Here is a 23,413-nt window from a genome sequence, read left to right as displayed (position 1 = left end):
TATACTGTTGACAGATTTTGTTGAAACCAATTTCTATAGTTAATATAAAAAGTTTTATTACCCATATTTATAAGTGTTTACCAATTCTTTTTGCTAAAAGGAAACTCAGCAGTATCATGTATTTGGATATGTTTGAAAATTTCCTCTTTTCGCAGTTACATGTAGTGACCTTAATACTAACAGTTCCTGCTAGACAGTGCACCATCTCACTTCCACAGACAAATCAGAGATTTCCTTAATAATTATTAACCAAGTCATAGTTTTGTCATCAGAGCCAACTTTATGAACTTGTCATTTTCTAGACTTAATCATCATCATATTTTTGTCTGTCCTGTCCTTGCACCAAGGTGTGCAAGAGTGCTCCATCATTTTCTTTTATTTTCAGCTAAATTTTTTGAATTTTGATGGCTCCAGTTTCTCTATTAGATTACATGTAACTGTTACTTAAACAAATTGATGGCGAGCTAAGCCAGTTTGGCAATAAGAAACCTCACACCCCTCCTGCAACTGTTAACTATCTATCATCTCTTGTATTGATCCATCTGTCTGTTGTAATTACCCCTTCTTACCTCAGTCAGCTGCATTTACTATTCTGAATTTTTCTAATTATTAAGCTTCTTTTCTTGTTCATTCTGCTTGTATCATTTTTCATTCCATCTAATCAATTAATTTTCTTTAGTCTCCCTCCTCTATACATTTTAAAAGCCTCCAGCCTTTGCTACTTTGCTGTAGTGACCATTTTTCAGAAGTTCTCTTCAAAATTAATACATCCTGAGACACTTTCAAATGTCATTCTACTATATAACTATTTCATTCTATTGACTGGTTTTTAGTCATTATTATTCTGGTTTTTACTTTCTTAATACATTGCATTTTTTAGGTATATACAATGCATTCAAAAGGTAACTTTTCACCTTTCATCTCTAGTACAACAATGTACAACATTGACTTACCTTACAGTAGTTGTTAGAAATAGTATCAATAAACACCCAGGCATTTCTTCTTACTTTTGAAGATTTTCACAGGTTGTTCATATGGAATGTTCTTAGTGAAATCATGAATAGAAGTTTGAAGTTTCTGGAGGTTGTAGGGTTCCCTTGATAAACACTACTTTTTACATAACTCCAATAGAAAAATTGCAGACCATAACCATGAGTTTTGTGTTTTTACGCATCCGGATAAATGGAACTACGCCTTATCAGTATAGAAAACATAGTCCAAAATGTTCACAGAATTGTCCACTAGAAACTATTGAATTCATTCACAGTATTAAAATGAATATTTTACACAGTATATGTAAAATGAAATATCTAAAGAAATATTGATAATGAGGCAATTTAGATAAGTATATTAGTTACAGCATTTATTTTTAAAATTGTATAGTTTATATAATTTTTTGAAAAAAGGTTGTATTTTAACTTTTGTATTTTAGTTTGAGACTTTTCTTTCATTTATCAACATTTCTAATTAATATTGTTTTTTTTTAGTCTTAATCATTTTTCTACATCAACCTCAAGTAAGATGACAGAATTTCACAAGATCACATGGCAAAACTATCTTAACTAATTTTTTTTTTTAGTGATAAATAAATGAAATTAAAAGGAGAATTATTTTTTAGGCAAACCCATTGGATTTCTGGTCCATCACCTACAATTTCAATTCCTACTGAACTTAAATTGATACAGAAAGAAACTCGATCTCAGGGCATTACTCGGTTGACATTCCAGGCTGTTGGTAAGACATTCTTAAATTTAAAAAAAATAAAATATGTATGTGTAAGTTTTTTAATTTGACTAATTGTTTTGTATTAATGATTATAATTATACTTATGTTAGATACTATTACCATAATGGTTGTAATGGTTGATTATTATTGATTGAAGTGAAATAGTCATTTTCAAAAATGGCATAGCCATTTCCAAAATAAATATTGCATCATTTGATGTCAAGTTTCTAGAGAAGGCAAAGTAAAGAGGTCTGTAATTAATTGCTTTCTTCACTAAGCTGAACGTTCTATTGCAAATTAGCATATCAAACCTACAGAACAGTAGATGATATTAAGCCCTACAAGACACCACTCTGTTAACCAGAAGAACTTGTTTGATGAACATCAGTACTTACAGAAAAAGCAACTTTGATTTATTCCTCTTATACCTGAGGTGCTTTACACATATCACATTCATTAAGAAAGCAGTCTCATGCAACAAATTAATTTATCTTTCTCTGACAAACCCTGCATTATACATACTTTCTCCACTTAGTAGGAGTAGATAATGGTAACATTTGAATCCTTGACAAAATTTTGGTGTGATTTTTGGAAAATGAAAGTACAGAAGGATGTAATAAAATCAGGTCCTAGCACAAGGAACAAATTAACATAAAATGTTATCAAGCATTTTAAAGAATTAAAACTCATTACTGATGACAGAGAAGATTGAAGAAATGTAGTTACAAAAACAATATCAGCTGATTATTATTTCTACTTATTTTACTATTATACTTAACGATGTTAATGGCTGGCTTTAAATAAACAGTATAATGTAATTGAAGCCATTGATACATGTGAGAGGATAGTAAAAAAAACTGGAATTTGTATCTGACAGACAATCTAGACAGTTATGGAGTCCATTGTTAAATATAGCAAGCCCCGAATATTCTGCGTCAGTCTGTCTAGCAGTTTAACTCTGGTTCGTAACATGTTCCAAGATAAAATTTTGTTCCCTTTTAATGAAAGCGATTGTTGAAACAGTAGTGATGCTTTAAGAGCTTTGAAAAGGAAGCTCTACAAGTGATTTTTTGTGTTTCAAAGAGGGTTAAGTTTACTTGAATATCAACCTGAGCTAGATGACCTTCCACAATCAGAAATAACAAACATCTTGAAAAAGATCTCTACAAAGATCATTGTTGAAAAAATTAGGAAATTATTGAATTGACTTCCCATTTATAGTTGCTCATTTAACAGTAGATTTAAACATGAATATTCTCTGCAAAATTTGTGTCTGTAACTTACAGATTGTAAAAAATCTGATGTTGACGCCACATGACTTCCTTGTATGCCTATTAAACTACATATACATATTTTTATTTTTTTTTTAAATAAAAAGTACATAAAATTTTATTTCATTAATAACTTCTGATATTTTTTCATATTTTTTTTTTTTTTATTGTTATTACTGAATTATTATTTATTGTAATTTTTTTTTACAATCAGATGTTAATAATTATTAATAAATCAATATATTATAATTAAAAAAAAAAAAGTTAAAGAAAAAGGAAATGAAGTCTAATTCGAACTGATGTGCCTTCCCCTTATAAGATCTAAATATTTCATTAATTAAAATTTTATTTGGCTATAACTCTGAAACCAATGATAATAAGTACAACTTATATTATGTTGTTGAAAATCTCTCAATGAGGGCTTATTACTGCAGTTAAGAAAAAGTCCAAAAACCAAGTTTTTTGGATTTTGGGCTTTTGGTTCAGTTAATTGGAAACAAAAAGTTAAGGTGCACAACTAGATGTTACAACAGTCCTAAATCCAAAATTTCAACGTCCTACGCGTATTTTTACTTCCTTGTATGGGTACAAGGAAGTAAAAACAGTCATTTTATATATGCCATGATTTGAAGAATTTAACTCTGAATGATTTAATACTATGATGGGAATAAGAACTTATGTTACAGATGTGACTGAAGTCAGATAAAATTCAAACCAGTGGAAGCTGCTGAATTTATCAAGAAAGTTTTTTTAACTAAGAAATCACTGAAGATTTTTCAAAATAAATGTTGCTTTTTAACACAATCTCAAAGTAATATAACATTAAATAAAACAATAACTTTATATATGAACAAGTCATGTAGTGTTAAAAGGAAATAGTACGAGGTCTGTAAATAAATTAATGAGACTGATTGAGAAAAAACTTTTTATTTACAATAAAATTTATATTTTTATATTATATTTAATTTTTTTAATTTTTAATTTTTATATTTATATTCATATAACCTTTTCAATTTTGAAAAAGTTTCAGAGTAGCATTCTCACAGAGTTTAACACAAGACTTGATTGCACTACATTGCTCATTAGTATAACTCATTTCTGTAATATACAACAAAAACTCGTTTCACGAAAAGTTTGTTTATGTTTCACATGGCAACAATAGACTAAAAATATTAATACCTGGTATAAATCAGCTGTTCATATAACCATATGTTTACTAATAACTTTACAGTGTTGCCATTTTGGCTGCCAAAAAAACCAATCTCATTACTTTATTTACAGACCTCGTCTTTAAGTTTTTCTTAGCCTTTATGAATGATGTAAGATATTTATTGCCTGCTTTTTTTTTGACATGATGTTAGTCTTACATTTCAGTTTCCAGAGATTAATCTTAACTTTATTAAGTTGTATATATTTTATGATGGACAACATTTGAACTGTTTTGATTTGTTTATAACCACAATTATAATTTAAAAGAAGTTGTTTTATAGACCTAATTTTATTGCCTCATGTGTGGGTATTCTTATGGTGATTGAGCTTGTAATAATTTTAATAGTGAGTAGTCCTTTACATAAATCAGGTTGAGTTTCAAGCATTTTGTAGTTATAAGTATAAGCATTCTGTAATTATAAGTAAATCAACAATTCAATTGTTAATTGTTTGCATTTTCCTTCTTCAACCTACTACTAATAAAAAAAAATTAAGGAAAATTAATATTTACCTAAAAAGTCACAATTGTAATTCATAATTTCAAAACAATATCTTAGTTTTTCAGGCAAAAATTTTTTTGATAAGAATTATATTTAATCATTTTTTTACCATGCGTTAATGTTGTAATCCTGCATGACGACTTTGGGTGTAGTGAATTTTATTAATTTTTACTAATATCTAGAATTATTTAATTGTATTATTTTGACATTCCTGTCTGTTATTTAACTGGGTAATAAACCCCCCATTCTTTATCAAGATGAATTTCTGAATATGTGTTAAAAATTTTGTTGTTGACTTTAGGAATTAGACCACTCATTTATAGATATATATATTTGAAACAATATATAGTTGGTTATAGTACGTCAACTCACTTACCGTATGCTCGTGCTTTTATTCTTCTGCTACATAATTATAGTTAATTGTGTATTATCAAAATTAAAATGGCAATTTTTCAGGTTATCATATATTGTTTAGATACTAGCAGAAATACCTGTTCTTGCCTTACTAAATACTGAAGTTTTACTCTTCTTTTTCATTTCTTTTCTGTTTGGAGTTCCTGAAAACCTTTTGTTCCTGCAAATTAATACAGTTTGTTGAGTGAAATCAGTTTGAAATTTTACTTCTGGACATATTGTGTATGAGTGGCTATCAAATGTTATTACAACATTAAAGGTGAAACTTTACATTAAGTTTTTATTTAATACTTTGGGTATTCTTGTAGTACAACCTAAAAATCCAAACAATTTTATCTAATAGCAACCTTTTAAGAAAGATAAAAGGCCAAAATATATTTTTCATAGAATATCATTAATCAGCTAAATTGTTATTTTCTGACCACATTTTTAATCTACCTTCAGAAATCAGAGAATCTTTGCTTAACCTGTTCTATTCTTGTTCCTAATTGTATGTTGAATGTTATGTTCAGATATGTAATTACCACATTGTCAGTTCATTTAGTACTCCTTTCCAACCATGTATCTTTCTTCAACCATGCTTTCTTTTATATGCTTTCTTCAACCATGTATCTTTCAATTATGGCTGTTGTTGGTCAGAATCCCCCTAAGCTAATTTTACGTACACTACCGCCGTACCGACTTTAATACTGCTTTATATTGTTTTCTTCCTACCACTCTAACATTATTGTTTTAATATACTGTGTACTCTCCATTCTTGTGTACTTAAATTGTGTGCAAATTTTTATCCATTTTTATGCTGCTTTGTATTTTAAATAAATCATACCGTAGAATTCATCCATAAGTGTTCAAAATTTCCAGATTTTCAATTACTTTACTTTCCATTTCAAGTTATTAACTGGAACTCAACTGGTGTGAGTTGTGATAAATCCATTCTGAATCTATTATGACAGAAAAGAGCATTATTGATAAATTGAGTTCGCCTCTCCACTGACTCCGTGGTTTAAAATTGAGATTACATTAATAATAATAGTTGTTTGCCCATACAAATAAGTATGCATGGACACTTACTTGAATGGATGAGTAGGGATTTGTATCTCAATAAAAAAAATTCTGCTTTGTTTTTACTGTGTATTATTTGACTATGGCCATTACCCATGTGATGGCTATAGATTTAAATCTTTTTGTTAAGGTGATTTGAAATAAAGGGGTATTGTTCATTATACTCTTTTTTAGCACTTTGGTGTTTAGGATCATGTTACTGTAAATTTAGTAATAATATTTATTAATATTATTATGTTGATTCTATCTTTATTTTTAATGCTGTCAGTGCTGACTGTGTGTGGATTTACAAAAGAACATTTCCTCAAAAGCTACAACTTGAACTTACATGGTAATAATGAAAAATATTATTCACTTGCCTTAATCTTCTTGACTAATAAGATTACTACTGTGGTGTTTTCTGTAGCTGGAAATTAATTAATTATGTTATATAATATATCTTGATATTCTATGTGCATTTTCAGGGCCTGATCACATGACACTTGTAGTCTCACCTGCTGAGGGTGTTAAATTAGTTAATTGGAGTCTTGTACAATCTAAACCTCTTGCAGGGCCAAAGTGGAACCATAGAGATACATATTTTGTTTATTATTCATGTGCCTCTGAACCTGAACCATGGGTTTTCTGGATTGATTTTCAGGTTTGTAAAATTACTTTTGTTAAAATAAGTAACTGAAATTTTCTTTTTAGAGTGATGAAAAAATATCAGAGAAACTCTTGCAATCTTATTATTATTACTGTAAATAATCAGAATATTATCTGATAAATATTATTACTATAAGTATTTATTTATTAAGCCATTTGAACAAATTTTGGAGAAATTAAACATTTTTTAAGTAACTTTTTTCAATAATTTCATAATTTTTCTTTTATAATTTAACTGTTCAATGTCATTATCAATACAAATTTAAAATTGTTTTAATGAAGATACTTCTACAGTTAGATGTCATTTTTATTTCGGCTGTTAAGAATTTGTTTCCTGTGTAAATAATCTGTGCCATGTTTGTTCAGTGTTTGATGTGTTTTTGTCTATTACAAATTTCATTTGCCAGTATGAATGTGATTTTTGGATCTTACTTGAAAAATATTTATGTTATCTTTCTGAAGTCTTTAAATGATATTTTTATTAAGTAGTTTGTTAAGGTATAATGCTGATAGTTTTTTATGTATAAAAAATTTTTTATATACAATGCTGGTATTTTTTTTTTTTTGTGAGCTTTCTTTAGATTTACTGTCTTTAATGATGAAAACTTTGTTGTCATTACTGCATTTTAAACATTTTTATGGCTAAAATTAGCAGCTGAGCATGGATTTGCTAGTCTATACTATAATTGATAAAATGTCTCATTTCTTTTTAGATGCACATTATTTTTTATCATTATGTGACTCACATGGTTTTATGATAAAAGTATTTTTAAACTGCTAAAAAAATATTTTTTACGAGTATTTAACACATTGATTGTGGCACAAGACCCTGAAAAAACTACTTCCTTGGTGAGCTCTCCCATAAACACCTGACCTGAACTGTTCGGTGGAGTGACATGTGTTTTTCTGGATGTAAATTAAAAATATACTGTTAATTATATAATGTAAAATTAATCTCTTATATAATATATAATCTTAACTAAATAATTAGTGCAAAATTTCACTGGTTATTTAGTTATCATGAGAAAGTGTAAAACATGTACAAGTCCCTAGCATCTTATATCATGTTGCGTTTATTCCAAATCTCAGAGTATAGTACTAGATTCTGGGATCACTGCAACATTACTTAATTTTATAATATGTTTACATAATAAATTAGAGCTGGTAGTGTTGCAAAAGATAAAAATGACCTAATCATACAGTCTGTTCATAAATAATTTAACACAAATTCTCATGAAACTTCATCATACCAAAATAAAAATATATTATGTACGTTATAAATTATTAAATAATAGTATTATACAAATATTAATTATTACATATTTTTATAATCTGTACCAATCAGTAAAATTGTAGGATCAGTGACTATTTACATATTTCAATGAATATCTGTTGGTAATGCCATTGAACTAGTCATTGGTTAATGATTTACCAAGTTGGTTAATGACCAAGTTTGTTAATGATTTTCTTTACTGCATTCACTTAATAAAATTAATGAAAGAAAAATTACATTTGTAATAATATTGTTTAATGCTTCCTTCATTAACAAAATAAGTCCTGAAGGTTCTTTTTATCATTTCTGTAAAATTTATTATTTTTTTTATGGATATATCATAAGTAAAAACTATCAATCTCAATTGTCTATTTAAAAATAAAATATCAATAAAAATCTTGTATAACAATATTAGTTTTTATTTATGTTATTCCATCATTGCAGCTGGTAAAGTATGTACTGTTTTAAAGTAAATAATGCCAATATGTGGGTGTAATATAAGTCTTCAGATATATGAAAAGAAATAATTGTCATATTTCCAGGGCATTTACGCATTTATATGTGAGTATTGCTCTACCCCAGTACTGTAGATACCTTGGAGTAATATAAGAAAAAAGTATCAGTATTATCAGACAGATTGCGCTGAAATCTAATATTGTGTATAAAGCCCATGAGTCTTGTACCACAGTATAAATAGTGACATTATAATAGTACGGCGAAATCTGCAAATCTAAGCAAAAAGACTGATACAGTCAACGTGTTAATGCAGGTGTATTCTCTTTGTTCAAACACTTTATTTATGTAGTATTTCTTTTAATCATATTGTGCTTAAATTGTTTAATTTTATGTGTACGTTTACTTATTATGTAACATTTTACTTAGCTAGTAGTTAATGTTCTTATCTGATTTTATATTATGTATTTTTATATTAGGTGCCATCAGAGCAAGCAGGAAGTCTTGTTGATGTTGGTTTAAGTGGCCATTTCCTTCATGGTGCACTCCAAACATCAGTGAGGCTGCGTCGATTCCTCTCACAATATCCTCCTTGGACTGTTACCTCAGGATGGACTGCAACTTACAAATCATATATCTTCTGACCTACTTCTAAGTCATCATCATTGTGTTATTACAACCTGAACTTAATATCATTACTAACGATTACCACTTTTATTCAGAGTTGTTGATAATACGAAAATGAGTATAATAAGATTATTTTTTTATAATTAACCATGTTTATGCATGTTTTACATTTTTTTGTGTGTCATGTGCTCAGATTACTTACTAAATTTTATAAAAATTGCTACCAGTAATCATGATAATGATTGTGACTTTGTAAGACTATTTGGCTAGAAGCCACTGGGCAAAGACCAGTACAGCAACCATAAAGAACCAGAACTGCAAATCTGCATACAGAATTATGTTATAACATAGTATAATTAAAAAAAAAACTTTATCCTAGAAATGGCATTTAACATTCCTAGACTGGTACCTATTATTCTATTTTATATCTCATCTCAAACATGCTAATTTTTTGTTTTGGCCCAATTTAAAAGTACTGAAATGTGTATACTTTAATTATATTTTTTGAGTTAACGTTTTGTTTAAATTTGTATAAGATCAACTACCTGTCTGTAACTGAATTTACTGTACAAAGTGTCTAAAAGTTGTAAAAAAATTGATAAATTAAAAAACATTTTTAACTTACTCTCAGAAAAAACTGATATCCTTTTATTAATTTTATTGTTTATAAATTGTATGCATGATATAGGATTAAGCTTATGTCTAACAAATGAGACTGATTTGTCTGCAAATAACATTATGAGGTTGAAGTTCAGATTTAGTTTAGGCTCCTCCAGCCAATGGGTCTATTACAATTCCTGGATCAGAAGCAGAGAGGTCAGGCAAGCCAACTGGAAGTCACCATCTCTCCAAAATGTTTAAAGTAGTATCTTTATTCTGCCTACTGCCTCTTCAGGTTTATGGATTTACAAATATGACATCTCTTTCTTGTTTTATATCAGAGGAGGAGAAATCTCAAGCAGACACCATCTACCCACATAGAAGGCAGTGTTGAGCTCTTGCTGACTAAAATCCCTCCTCCTCCTCCTATTCCCACAACTTGATGCTGGATCTACCAAAATTGAAATAACTTAGCATCATGATTATATTTTAGGCTTTCTGACCAATTGTAATGTCATAGGACATCCCCTAGGAATCCTGCAGGCATTATTATAAGCTCTCTGCACGCAGAGGCTAGCCTTACAAATGGTCCTATCCCTGTACTTCTTCTTCAGTTTTTTCTTAAGATCATTGTTACCATTTTCTTCAGCGTCGATCAATTTCCCCCTCCGTTTGCAGCATTTTAGTGACAGTTTTATAGCAGATATTCTGTCACCTCTAGGCAGCCGTCTCTGAATGATGTCCAGTGGACACAATTAAAAATCATATTTGCTGTATCGCACTGTTCACAGTAAATGTAAGCATCTAATGAGTGCTACCTTTGCTAAATAGATTTGAGTTTCATGACGCATTAAAAAAAAAGTCTGAGTCTCCAAAATTCACTTCCCCATTTCCTTCTGACACAGGGGCTTATGTTATGTACTAACCAATAAGTTCACCTACCTGTAAAAAGCAACACCTTGTTTTTGCTTTTTCCCTCAGGCGTATAACCTCAGGCGTTCCCTGATTGGGCTCTCCTCCAATGCTTGCTCAATGCCATAAGCTCAATTGGAGGGATGCCTGCCACCACAAATGCCGCTTCAGCAGAAATCATACTGTAGCAGCTAGCAACCTTCAAGGTAATCTGGTGTTGCATCCTATCCATTATTATTAATGCCTTTTTGGTTTTTAAGGCACTCTCCCATACTGGCACTCCATAAAGTAATGTGGTCCATGCCAGACTTGCTAACACCTATCTCTTTGACGCATGTGGCCCACCTACATTTGCCATTGCTGACTAAAGGCTGCAACCAACCTCCCTGTTCTTTCTGTAACTTTAACAATATGGCAGATGGCACTGAAAGCTGCTGAAGATGTCGAGGTACTTAACGTCTTCAGATGTGGGGGACATCTAAGTGTCTCCCCACTAGGACAATCACCTGGGTCTTCTCTGACTCTTCTGCCACCAGATGCAGTCCATTGTGTCCAAACCATCCACTCACCAGCTCTATAGAGGAGTTTCCTTTTGCTATGACCTCCTACTCACTCCTGACTATAATCAGGACAAGGTTGTCGGCAAAAGCAGTGTAGGCTGCACCCCTTCTGACATACTAAGCCTAAGCAGATTGTTATAGATCATGTTTTACAACATAGGTTTTATGATTGAGACTTACAGCACACTACAGCTTATGGGGATTTCTATGTCACCATTGGCTGAAGACCCAGCAGCCCATGTATCACTAAGGTATTCCTTGATTGTCCTATAGAGATACAGGCTGATACCCAAGCTGGCTAGTTTGCGGAAGATGACCTCCCATGGGAGGTTATTGAACACATTCTTAATGTTCAAGAATACCACCATGAGAATCCTGCCAGCTTTGAACCACCAACAGCTTCACCTACTCTCTGAATAATTTCCATCACTGCTTCTACTATAGATCACCCAACCCTGAAGCCATACTGGTTTTCACTGAAACCTCCTTGGTTAGCCAACTCCTTGCTTAATCGAGTTGCTATTAGTCTCTCAAAGAGTTTACTGAAACTGTTGAGTAAGTAGAGGGGGGTCTGTACGACACCAGTTCATCCGGATGCCCTGCTTTTTTGATCATTTCCAGATTCTGGGGATATGCTCATACTCTATCATGAAGTTAAACATGTCTAACATTCCCCAGGGCTCAACCTTGATAACTACCATAACCTCTTCAGCAGGTAGTTCATCAGGACCAGGGTTATTCCCACCTTTCATCCTGGTTCACACTCTTAGCAACTCCTCCAGAATGAAAGGAGACTCCTCCACTATCTCACCCTATGGCAACTTCCTCCATCCAGAAACAGCTGTTGAGAAAATGAGAGTTACCCAACAGAAAGTCTGGAAGCTTGCAGCCAAACTTCTTGGTGCAATCCTGAATGCAATTGTCCCAAACATCTTTGTTCAGCATTTCACATAGCTCCTTCCACCTTTGTTTCTTGGCCTCCCAGATTGCCTCCTGTACTCTTTTCTGGTAGCCTTAAGCTGGTCCTAAACCTCTGCTTAGTTTCTTCATCCCCCTGATAGCTTATACTTTGAAGGCACCTCTTAACTCTTAGGCAAGCTGCTCTGCATTGGATTGTTTCCTGGCTCCACAGTGTATTCTCTTACAAGGGTGAGCTCACCTCCTTGCTAATACTTCCTCACAGACCTCTCTTGTCTTTTCTGTCAGGTATTTAGGAAACATCTGAATTCACTTACTGCCACAAATTTCACCAACAGCACTAATTAATTCAAGGCAAAAGGCAAAGGACTGAAGAACTTCGTAAGTTCAAAAACACCAGTCTCAAATATAATTGCCCAGTGGTCATTTAGTGCCTCCTCTTTGAGTACCCTCAGACCTTTCACCGTATCCAGCATGGACTAGCTGACAAAGGTGACATCTGTCCATAAGCCATAGTTCCCTCTAAAAAAGGTGACAAATGCTCTTCATTCATCAGATGAAAGCACAGGTGACTCATCACATCCCCTAATATGATACCACCTCTCCAGTGATACCACCACCCAGCTAGAGTGCTTGACATTGATGTCACCTGCAACCACCACCTTGTTTCCTCTACCGATAATCTCTGTCACCAAGTCATCCATAATCTTGGAGAACATCTCAATGGAGAAGTCAAGCGAGATTTAGACACTGTTGTAACACAGTTGTAACACATCCAACTTCTATGTAAAGAAAACCTCCACCACAGCCACTATCAGTACTTGGACACATTAACAATTGCACCATCCACATCCCTTGTTGTGATTGTCACCTGCAGCAGTAACCAAATCCCACTTTGATTTGCTAATCAGAAGAAAGTCTAGCCGTACTGCTAGGCTACTATGGTGCCATGAGCGCCCCTGCTCCTATTAGTATTTATTTAAAGGACCTTCATTACAGCACTATGAGCAAGCTATACTGCCTGCCCTATGATCCTTCATCCCACAGAACATACACTTAGCTGCCACCTGACATTTCTCCTTTTTGTATCCCAGTTGTCCACAATTAAAACACATCATGGATCTGTCAGGGCTGGTGTAGTTAATGGCCTTATGTCCAGTTCCCCAGCAATGAAAGTATCTTCTCTGATCTCATTTGTACCTTACCCCTGGATCCAGCCTATCTTCATGTGAATTATTCCTGTGAGCCTCTTAGCCGTTCTCACAGAGACAAAAACTATAGTATTTCTTGTATTTCTGTAAGTTGCTGTGAGGGACATCACCTTGATATCCCCAGCCTCTGTGTCCAGTCACACACACAACATCTGTCATAATATCTTCCATAGTCAGATCCTGGTCAAGGTCTTTAATATGCAGATACACTGGTCTGCCTCCTTTCTGTAGTCAGCTACTGCCACACCCTGCACCTTGGAACTTAGTGTTGTCTTCAGCACATTAGCAGAACCTCTAGTCTTTTATTCTTATTCTCAGCTCCTCACCCTTTCCCTTCATCATCGAAAAGACATCACTCACTTTATCTTTACTGATCCCAGATTTAATTGCCTTCATCAGATCTGCATAGGATTTCCTTTCATCTTGACTATCACTGATTTGGAAGACCGTATTGCAGCTGTCCTCTCTTCACTTGTCCTTACTCCTCCAGAAACAATTCAACAATCTCATTCCTCCTTCTTCCTGCATATTCAAGGAGTTGCTTTATGTAAATGCCAAATTTATATGCAGCTGCCTCAAAAATGACTTGCCTCCTGACAGCTCGAATATTCTTCTCACACGCTTTCTCATGCCATTGATGGCCTTCTCTTCTTCCTGAAAAGGATTGATCACTACGATTTAAATTTTTCTTTCCTTTTCATCCAATCCTTCCCCCATCAACAACTTGGTAGAATAATGGTCAGCCAGCATTTGGCTCCCTCTCAATTTTTTCCCAATACCTACACCATACCTATACAGCTTTGCCATAAACTCCACCCTCCACGCCATGTCATATAATATGGCTGGCTACAACTGCTCTCTTTTTCTCAAAGCACGACTTTCCATTCTGATTGTACTTAAAAGTCTTTTAGTCACCTCCTCATCTGCAATCTGTTGGAGAATGAAGTCATCCCCAACTCTCCTATCTCTCTGACAAGCTGCTTTAGACAAAGGTCTCTTTGCGACTGCAACCGATGTATCCTTGTATATGACCAATTTCTTAACAAACATGGTTAGTTTGGCTTCCACCTGCTTGATCTCTCTTTTGGTGTTCTTATTGACATATCTGCTTAGGCTACTAGTGACATTTTCTACCTTGGTGACCAATGTCACCAACTCACTATACTACACAATTCATTTTCTTCACGCCTTTGTTTCATTCATCACTCAACTGGCCTGGTTCCTTCTTCTGCTTCTGTTGAAGATACTTCTGCATGGTGCATCTCAGCAACTGCCAAATTGGTCAGACTACCTGTTGGTGATGTGACAGGTGTTCTAGTGACCTTTCTACTTGTTTTAAACGGATCATTCATAATAGATGATTTTTTATTACAAATACTTTGCTATTACACTCTCAACCTCTTTCATTAACTTCTGCTTTCGTTAGAAAGCCAAAAAACATAAAACCAAAAAAAATACCAGAGGAACTGTTCAAAGAAAATGTTCCAGGACACAGTTCCACACTACTTAGTGTAAAGATCACTAGCACAGAATCGCTTGTCTTATACTACTCAAATTTTATGAAAGTTTTTGATGGTAAGCAGAAATATTCTTGCTTATCTAAGAAAAAAGCTATAATAGGTCTTAATGACCAACAATTTAGTACTTAACAAAAATTAAAAATATTCATATAACATGCACACAATTCTCGTAGTGTGAGCACAAAGGTAAACATCCACATTAAAAAAAAGACCATAAAACACACAGAATTCACGAAAAAATAGAGAATAACTAGGGAGCATAAACAGCCACATTTACTCTTCAGACCCTTCAGCTTGAACTTCAAATATGCAGACCTAGACTGTTAGTACCTATTTGTGGAACAAATTTGTATACTGTAACCTGTGTACCTTGTTTAACAATTTTTTTGATTTTAAATACATTGAGGTTAAGGTAAATAAATATATATTTAACTTACTGATCACAATTTTTATTAACCTTTATTAAATATTTTCATCTTAAAATAAAAATAAGGTTTAACATTTTTTTTTAATATGAAAATTAGTTTGTAATTATCTATCTTTTCACTAAAATGTATTCATGAAATAATCAAGATTTTCCAGTGGAAATTTAGTCAGTTCCTTGGTTCCTCTGTCAGTCAGGACTGTGATTTTTATCCACTTTTCTCCTTTTTTGGTCTTGCAGTTTAGTTACCTTATTTTCAGTCTAATAAAATTTTGTAATTTATGTTACAAAAAGGTTTTACAGCTAAAGGACTAAAGATGGAGCAAAGAACACTGAAAATATAATTTTCATACTATATTTGTAAAAAGAAGGTAATTTACACTACTGTAATTAACTTTTTTGTTGTAATTATAGTTTTTTATAATGATTACTGTATTCATTAGGCAGTGGTATAATAAAATTAATTTGTTTAAAGTAATTGTTTATACATAGCAGATTGTTTATGTGACAATATTAATGCATTGCCATTTCTGCAACTACAGAGCACACTAATTTTTTGTAATTATGTAATGGATTAGCAGTTTAAATTGGCACCAATGAAATATTTTGGTTATTAGGGGAGTGATTTTTCTGTTATTATTATTTGCTAATAAATTCTATCACTGTAAGTTGTATTGTTATGATTTGTTTTGTTTTTTATATAATATTTCATTTGCACTATTATCTATTTCTTTCAGATCTTCTTACATTTTAAGTGAAATTAGTGGACAGTAATGTAATTTTTAACCTTATATATAAATAAATTATACTGTGTATAGTATAACATTTGCTGTGTACTACATTAAGATGTAGTTAATTTCTTTTTTTACTATAGTTTGATGTGGATTATATTCTGTCAAGGATTAAAATTATCAGATATAATTTTGAAAACGAAGTACTAGTAATTTCATTCTTTTTTTATTGCGATATAAATAATAATCAGTTACTGACACTTAGTTGAATAATGATAGGAAATGTTAACATTTTGTGAAAGCATTAAAAATATTTTTTCAGTTAATGTTACGGATTCTATAGGAAATAAAAATAAATTTATATTTTTTAAATATTATTAAACCTCTATTTAAAGTGAAATTAATGATATTGCCATCAACCACCAAAACAAAATGATATGAAGGAAGTTTTCATTATTTATCTTATTTAACATAGTAGTGCTTTAGAGGGTTCCTTCTTTATTGACTGTTGTATATCAAGTATAATGTGTATTTTGAATAGATCTCTAAGTAAGTTATAAAAATACTGTTTTGATGGTTAGTCTTGTTTGTTATTAGTGATCAGTAATTAAAAGAAATAGAATTAAACTTATGAGTGATGTGAGATTTTTTTACAATAATAACTGGTCTGTAAATATATAATTTTATAGTATCAAATTTTAATTGAGAGATTCTAAAATGCATTTCTAGTATATATAAAATACATAGTTATGTAACATTATTACTATTTCTAATCCTCAGTTGATGTAAGTTTTCATTAGTTTTATAGCTCTTTATTTAAGAAAATATTTCTGATAATTCATACATAAACATGGTTTAAGTTCTTTGTTTAATGTTAATATTGTTAAGTTTTGTTATATGTGATGTTTTTCTGTGTTAGCACGTAAAAGTTCTTGTTAACAGAATATTTAATGAAATGTTATCTCAACTGTTTAATGTAGTGATTTTATTCTGTGAGAAAAACGTTTTTTTTTTTTTTTTATTTCTAGTATTGGTTTGTTTATATTTTTGTATATTTCATTGCATCTGTAATGATTGTACTGTGATCTTGTTTTATTCATATGTTTGTGCTTCTTTCTTTGTTGAACAAAATAGCATTATTTTAATTTTTTTATTATTTCTTTAAGAGGATGTATGAATAATTTTTTTAAACTTTTATTTATTTTTTTCGTCATTTAATTTTATAATTTTTTTAACCTTTTATTTACTTTTTTCATTATTTAATTTTTTTACTAATTGATTTTTCTCACAAGTTTATTTTATTCCTATATGCTCTCATTTTTTATAAAATGGATCTTAGCCTTATATGTCCTTTAATAATTAGTTATATAATCTTCAGATTGTAATGGATTCTTCTTTGCTGGAAAGGAATCAATAGTTTGTTTTTATTGGGATATCGCTATACTTATTTGTACAGTGACAGATAGCTGGGTCGTTTTATATTCTTGTCTGTACTTTTACTGGATTTCAAAATAATGTTAATTAATCGAATAAAATCTTTTCTCTGATCTATATAAAAGATAACTACACAAAATAAATAATAATCTTTAAATAAAACGTTTTTCTACTGCATAGTGAATACTTTTTCACATTTAAATGGATACTTTACAGGTGCCTCTTATTATGTAATCTTTTCATTTTTTGTGATAGGCCAGATATATTTAACACAAAATTATGGAGTATCTTGATTATAAAAAATCATAATGAATATTTTTTTACTTGTTATTAATTTTTTAATTAATCTTGATTAACATTGGCTACTATAATTTTAATCATCTCATGGTTACTGCATTTAGTTTCCATCTGAATGCTAACCATACCCAGTGGTTGCTTAATGTTGACAGTCTGTTTTTAGTGAGTTTTTTAGCTTAATAAATCTGATATTTCAATTTGTTTTTTTTTCATACACTTCAGTTTCCAACATGCTACTGTACAAGATATATAACATATTAAGGAAACATCAGTATGTAAAGGGTTATCATTGATATTTGTTTATACATTGTGGATATTTTTCTGTACTAGAATTATTATTTAGGGAATTATCAAAATATGGTTGTCAGTTTTCATTGTTTGTGATTAATTATTTCTTATTGTTTTTTTAGTTTTATAATACTTTATAAAGATATATATACATAAGTATGTACATACACTGTTTTGTTTTTACATATAAGTACATGTGTATTACATTTTCATCAAACTTATACTTGTAAATTATGAAAGTGTCCCATAGGTTGTACATTTAAGTATCCATTGAAGTAAGATTTATGTTTGTTGTTAAATTTATGTAGTTATCTTTCAGTCTTCCATACGTAATATTCTGTGTTATTTTTCATTTTTATGATTAATATATTTTTCTCTTTATTGAAAAGTGTTGATATCTTGTTGCATGGTAGTTGTTGCTATTATTTCATATATGTTTCATGGTTTATTATCGTGATATTTCAAGTTTCAAATATGACTTAATGAGAGAAAAACGTTTAACAAAAATCAATAATTTGATATTTACTTGATTAGTATTTGTATTAATAAATCTTATTCACAATTAAATTGTATTAATGAAGTATTAAATGAACATTAATGAAATAGTATTTATGCAAGTGTAATTAATTTATAATAATTAAGTAATTTTAAGTCTATGAATGTGGTTATTTTTAAATGTAATTTCAGTAGTTGTGTAATGTATTCTAATGATTGTGTATTTCTTAATATGGAAAAATATATTTTTTAAAACTTATATTTTTGTAAATTAAACATCTCTGGATGGTCTTTTAGTAATATCATTTCGTAAAAAAAAAATTGTAAATAATAACAGCAGTAATTTCATCTTATACTTTACAAAAATTCATAAACTCAAAAAAAAATTCAAAATTTCTTAGTTGTTTATTTTTGTGATATGGTTTTGTTATAATTTGTGTTTATTTATGGGTGTTATTAAAAATAAGGATTGTTTATCGGGAAGAAATTTTTTTTTATTTATTAATAGATAGAAATTTTGAATTTTAATTATGTTCTGATACAACTTACTAAGGTATTGTTATATTATGTTTTCATCATACTTTTTCATTATTTTTGGGTAAATGAATCAAGATTAACACAGTTTCTAGAATCACTGTCCAAATGCTTACTCATTTGATTACCTGAAGGTCTCTAGAATCACTGTCCAAATGCTTACTCATATTATTTTTATTTTAATTACTGGTATATTTTAGATTTTATTATTACTTAGTTTTTTATATTTTATTATTCATTATTACAGCTATTATAATTATTTGTAATTAAGATATTTTTTTCTACATTTTTTATCAATTGCTTGTATATGTTCATATATCTACATAGCTTCTGAATTTCTGATTGAATTGAACAAAAAATTTGCTAAGGCTAATTTTTTTGGTAGATTTTTATCAGAAATTTAGCTTCTGAGTTGCTGTATAAAATTTGAGTGATTATTGGAATTTTGAGTAAAAACCAAACAAGCATTGATGGCTTTTCATTGATTTTAAATAATTACCAAAATAAAAGTTATACATCAAAATTTCCAAATTTCAAATAAAAAATTTTGGATTTTAGGGCCTCCTTTATTGTGTGTGAGGAGAGTTTAGTAAAAATGTTTTTATATGAAGTAACAAAAATCAATAAATTCTTAGCAATAACATTATCCTATAAGTGATCCTTAATTTAGCTATATTTTCTTTACAAATATATTTTCCATTGGCCAATCCTTGGAAGGCTCTTTTTTATATTTATAAACTTAACCTTGAATGATGGCATTTTATTAACCCCCAAATTTTTCCAGACCTCTTCAATCAATATGCTTTTACATTATATTTTAAATGATTTTATAATAAGAATTAAAAATTACTGTAGGATGATCACAGTCATACTGTGCTGCTTTATTTTTGTTTTAAATTTACTACATTATATTCTGCTGTATTTGTATAATTGTAAACTCGTAATTATTAATTTTTTATTATTATAAATATTTATTATATTGAATAGAAATTTAGTATAACAATTAAATGGACCTTTATATATCATTCAATCATTCATTTTTATTTTATTTTATTTTTTTTATTGTGCATTGTTTTTTTGACCTTCCAGCTAGACAAGCAGACTCTCTGAAGCCTCTGAAGTACTGTGTTATGAATCGATTGTTCTCTTACATTTGACTTCCTTATCATTAACCTTATTATAATTATTTTCATGTTCTGCTTTATGACCTTTTTGAATCTCCTCACTTCATTTTCCCGAAATCCTTAGTTATTTTTATCAAATTACATTTATCATTAATGTTATCTTTGTAACATCTTTACCGCTTGGAACTGCTTATGACATTCTACTCAGTTCTTCTGACAGAATTTCTGCTGTGGATGCAGCTTTTCTTTTATCTAGTAATTTTTGAAGCAGAGTAACCTTTTCTCTAGTGAATTTTTCTTCTTTTATCTAGGAGGAATTGAAGTAGGCAATTGTCCACTCATGCCAGATAAAATAGAATGTCATGTTAATGCCTTATTACAGTATAATTTTTTTAAAAATTTAAATGTGGTTAATTTGGATTTTTAGTTACCAAATATGTTTCATAAAACAAGCAGTAACATAATGCAATGTTAATTTATGTGATAGTTTTAAAACACTAAGATACGTACAACTCAAACGATATTAAGACCTAAATTTAAGTATGTGATGATAAAGGTTTTTATGAAAAAAATAATTGTGTAGAATTTAAAAAAAATACAGGATGATCTTTTTTGATAAATATTTAAATTCTGGGTCTGTTATATGTGTTATTGTACATGTGTGTACTGTACCTTCGTCATTTACTGTTTTAAGTAATACAGCTGAATATTTTTCATAAGTATATTAAATTTCCTCCTAATAAACACATTTTTAATTGAAATTTATTTTATTTATTTAAACAATTAAAACTTACATGTAAAATTTAATTCTGATAAATAAGTTGTTAACAAAGCAGACAAATTTTATAAATTTTTATTGTTAAAATAAAATGTAGGTTTGTCAATCAGTTGAAGATTTATAGAAAAGGTTATATTCCTCAGTAGATGGAGATCTAATTAAAACTTATAATTTATAGTTATGGTAGTAAGTGAGTACTTAAGAATAGAGTTACAAAAATATATTTACAAAAGATTTTCCAGTTAGACTGTTTTTACAACCTCAGTAAAATTTAATTAAACGATTTTTATTTTTTATTATGCACAGATCTATATAACACAATAAAAGTGTGAATTTTATTAACAGAATTTGTTTATACATTTCCTTCCTTCTTTAGTGCCATCAAAATTTGGCTTTTTATGCAGTTGAATTTCTAAACAATCAGTTTTTGCTGGGGCACCAAACTTTGATTTATTAACACTTTTGCTAGCTCTAATTAATATTTCCACTATTGATAATTTGAATATTTTTCATCTTATTTTTTTATACTATTTGTATTACTGAACAATATAAAATTAACTACATGAAAAATCATTTGAATCATTCCACTTTCTTTAATGAATTTACACACAATACCAAGAAATAAACTAATTGAGTCACTCATTTCCTATAGTATAATGGTTATACTTTTCAATTTTTTATTTGAGTCATATGTATATTTTGCTTGTGACATCCCAACCGATTATGCAAATGATAAAGAAGCCAAAATTTGAAGCCAGACTGTCCAATAAGTTGTCAAGCTGTCCTAACAATATTTAAAAATTTTGATACTGTTTTTTTTTTTAATGAAATTCTTGATTTTGCTTTTTTTAATTGTTTATCTTAAGCTGAAGGATGTTTATTTGATCTAATAGTCTGAACAGTGCCTGCTTTGAAAAATTATTTTTTTTAAATTTTATAGACTGTAGGCAAAAAAAATTGTCATAATTTTTTTAGTTATACTTCCTTCCTTATTTAAATGGAGATATTCATAGATGTAAATTAAATTTTTGCATTTTTTACTTTTTTCCTGATCATTGATGCAGTAGATAATTGAGACATTTTGGGGAAGAAGGAGGGAGCTAAACTTTAGAAATTTACAGAAAATTTGATCCAAAACATTTAATAATATAGTATATTTAAGTGTAATTCAATAAGGTTCATTCCGATTCAAAGAAAAAAAAATTGTTGGATTGCTTTATATTAGTAAATTTATATTGTAAAAATCTTCTTTTAAGTTTATTGACAGAGTATTGATTAAAAACAAATTAGTAAAATTTGAGTTATTAGCACTTTTCTGATAGAATGTTACTTTTGTTGGAAAGCATTTAAGTAAGTTATTTAATTTTTCTTCTACCTTACTGATGAGGTAGAGGAACTGTTTTCCTGAAAATTTTCTGTCCTGTTGTCAAGAAATTTCTATTGAATATTTTAAAGTAGCCTCTTCCTTAATTTCAAAAGTTACATATTAATGTAAAACTCTGTTAGTTTCACAATATCAGTAGGTGTTTGTTTTTATATTTCTTACAGTACTATATAATGCACAACTATTTTAAATAATTTTTCAATCTATAATAGCTGATCAACAGTGCATATATCATTTTTAATTTTTAAAAAATATTGTTCGAGTAAATGTAGCAACACTGCATAATCATATGTTTCATTCAACTGTGTTTTTCTGAAGATATGAGGCATATTTTTTAACCATACAAGTATTTTTAACAGTCTTATCAGAAAATCATTTACAGCTAACTCTCCAAACTACTAATGTTCGGGTTCCTAGCTTCCTTAATGTACATTCCCTGTATTTTGTTGCTTGGTTTTATTTGCACCCCGTGGAATGTTATTCACTGTTTGAGGAAGAATAGTGTCTTATAATTGTTAATGAGCTTTTATAATTGGGTTAGTACTATTTTCTAAAATCTCTAAACATTTTGGAAGCTTTTCCCAGATTCCTGTCTTGAATCAAATTTAAACTCAAAAAGCCTGTTTGTTGTGTTAAAAAAAACAAATTAACATATTTGTACCATAGGAATCAAAGAAATTACAAAAAGAAAAAAAACATATATTCATTTATGTTAACTATAATTATAAGATAATTAGAATGACAGTTGCTATTTGTTAAGAATTGGAGGATAACTGAAATATTTAAAAAATAATAAAGTAGCATATTTTTGAACAATAATTAAAACAAACTATTTCACTAATAATTATTTTGACAGAATTTTCAGCATTTATACTTGTAAAGCTAGTGATTTTACAATAAAACTATCTAATAAAAAAAAAATTACATTTAAGAAACAATTTACAAATTTCAATGTTATTATTAAATAAACTGTAAATTTTATGTATAAAAAAATAATAAATTTCTTTATGAATAAATAATTAAT

At 29.7% G+C, this 23,413-nt stretch overlaps 1 protein-coding gene across 1 annotated transcript in view; it reads left to right on the top strand.

The window, feature by feature from the left end:
• Nucleotides 1-20,123, top strand: part of LOC142321800 (endoplasmic reticulum metallopeptidase 1-like) — a 75,433-nt gene extending 55,310 nt beyond the window's left edge. Inside the window, exons 11-13 of the mRNA XM_075360199.1 lie at nucleotides 1,619-1,734; nucleotides 6,646-6,821; nucleotides 9,032-20,123. Coding sequence (XP_075216314.1) covers nucleotides 1,619-1,734; nucleotides 6,646-6,821; nucleotides 9,032-9,196 — 457 coding nt within the window. The 3' untranslated portion in view covers nucleotides 9,197-20,123. The remainder of the gene's footprint in view (nucleotides 1-1,618; nucleotides 1,735-6,645; nucleotides 6,822-9,031) is intronic.
• The last annotated feature ends 3,290 nt before the right edge of the window (nucleotides 20,124-23,413 follow it).

Source organism: Lycorma delicatula, chromosome 3, assembly GCF_047948215.1.
Source record: "Lycorma delicatula isolate Av1 chromosome 3, ASM4794821v1, whole genome shotgun sequence".
Taxonomy (NCBI): Eukaryota; Metazoa; Arthropoda; class Insecta; order Hemiptera; family Fulgoridae; genus Lycorma; species Lycorma delicatula.
This window is presented reverse-complemented; position numbering and strand designations above follow the sequence as displayed.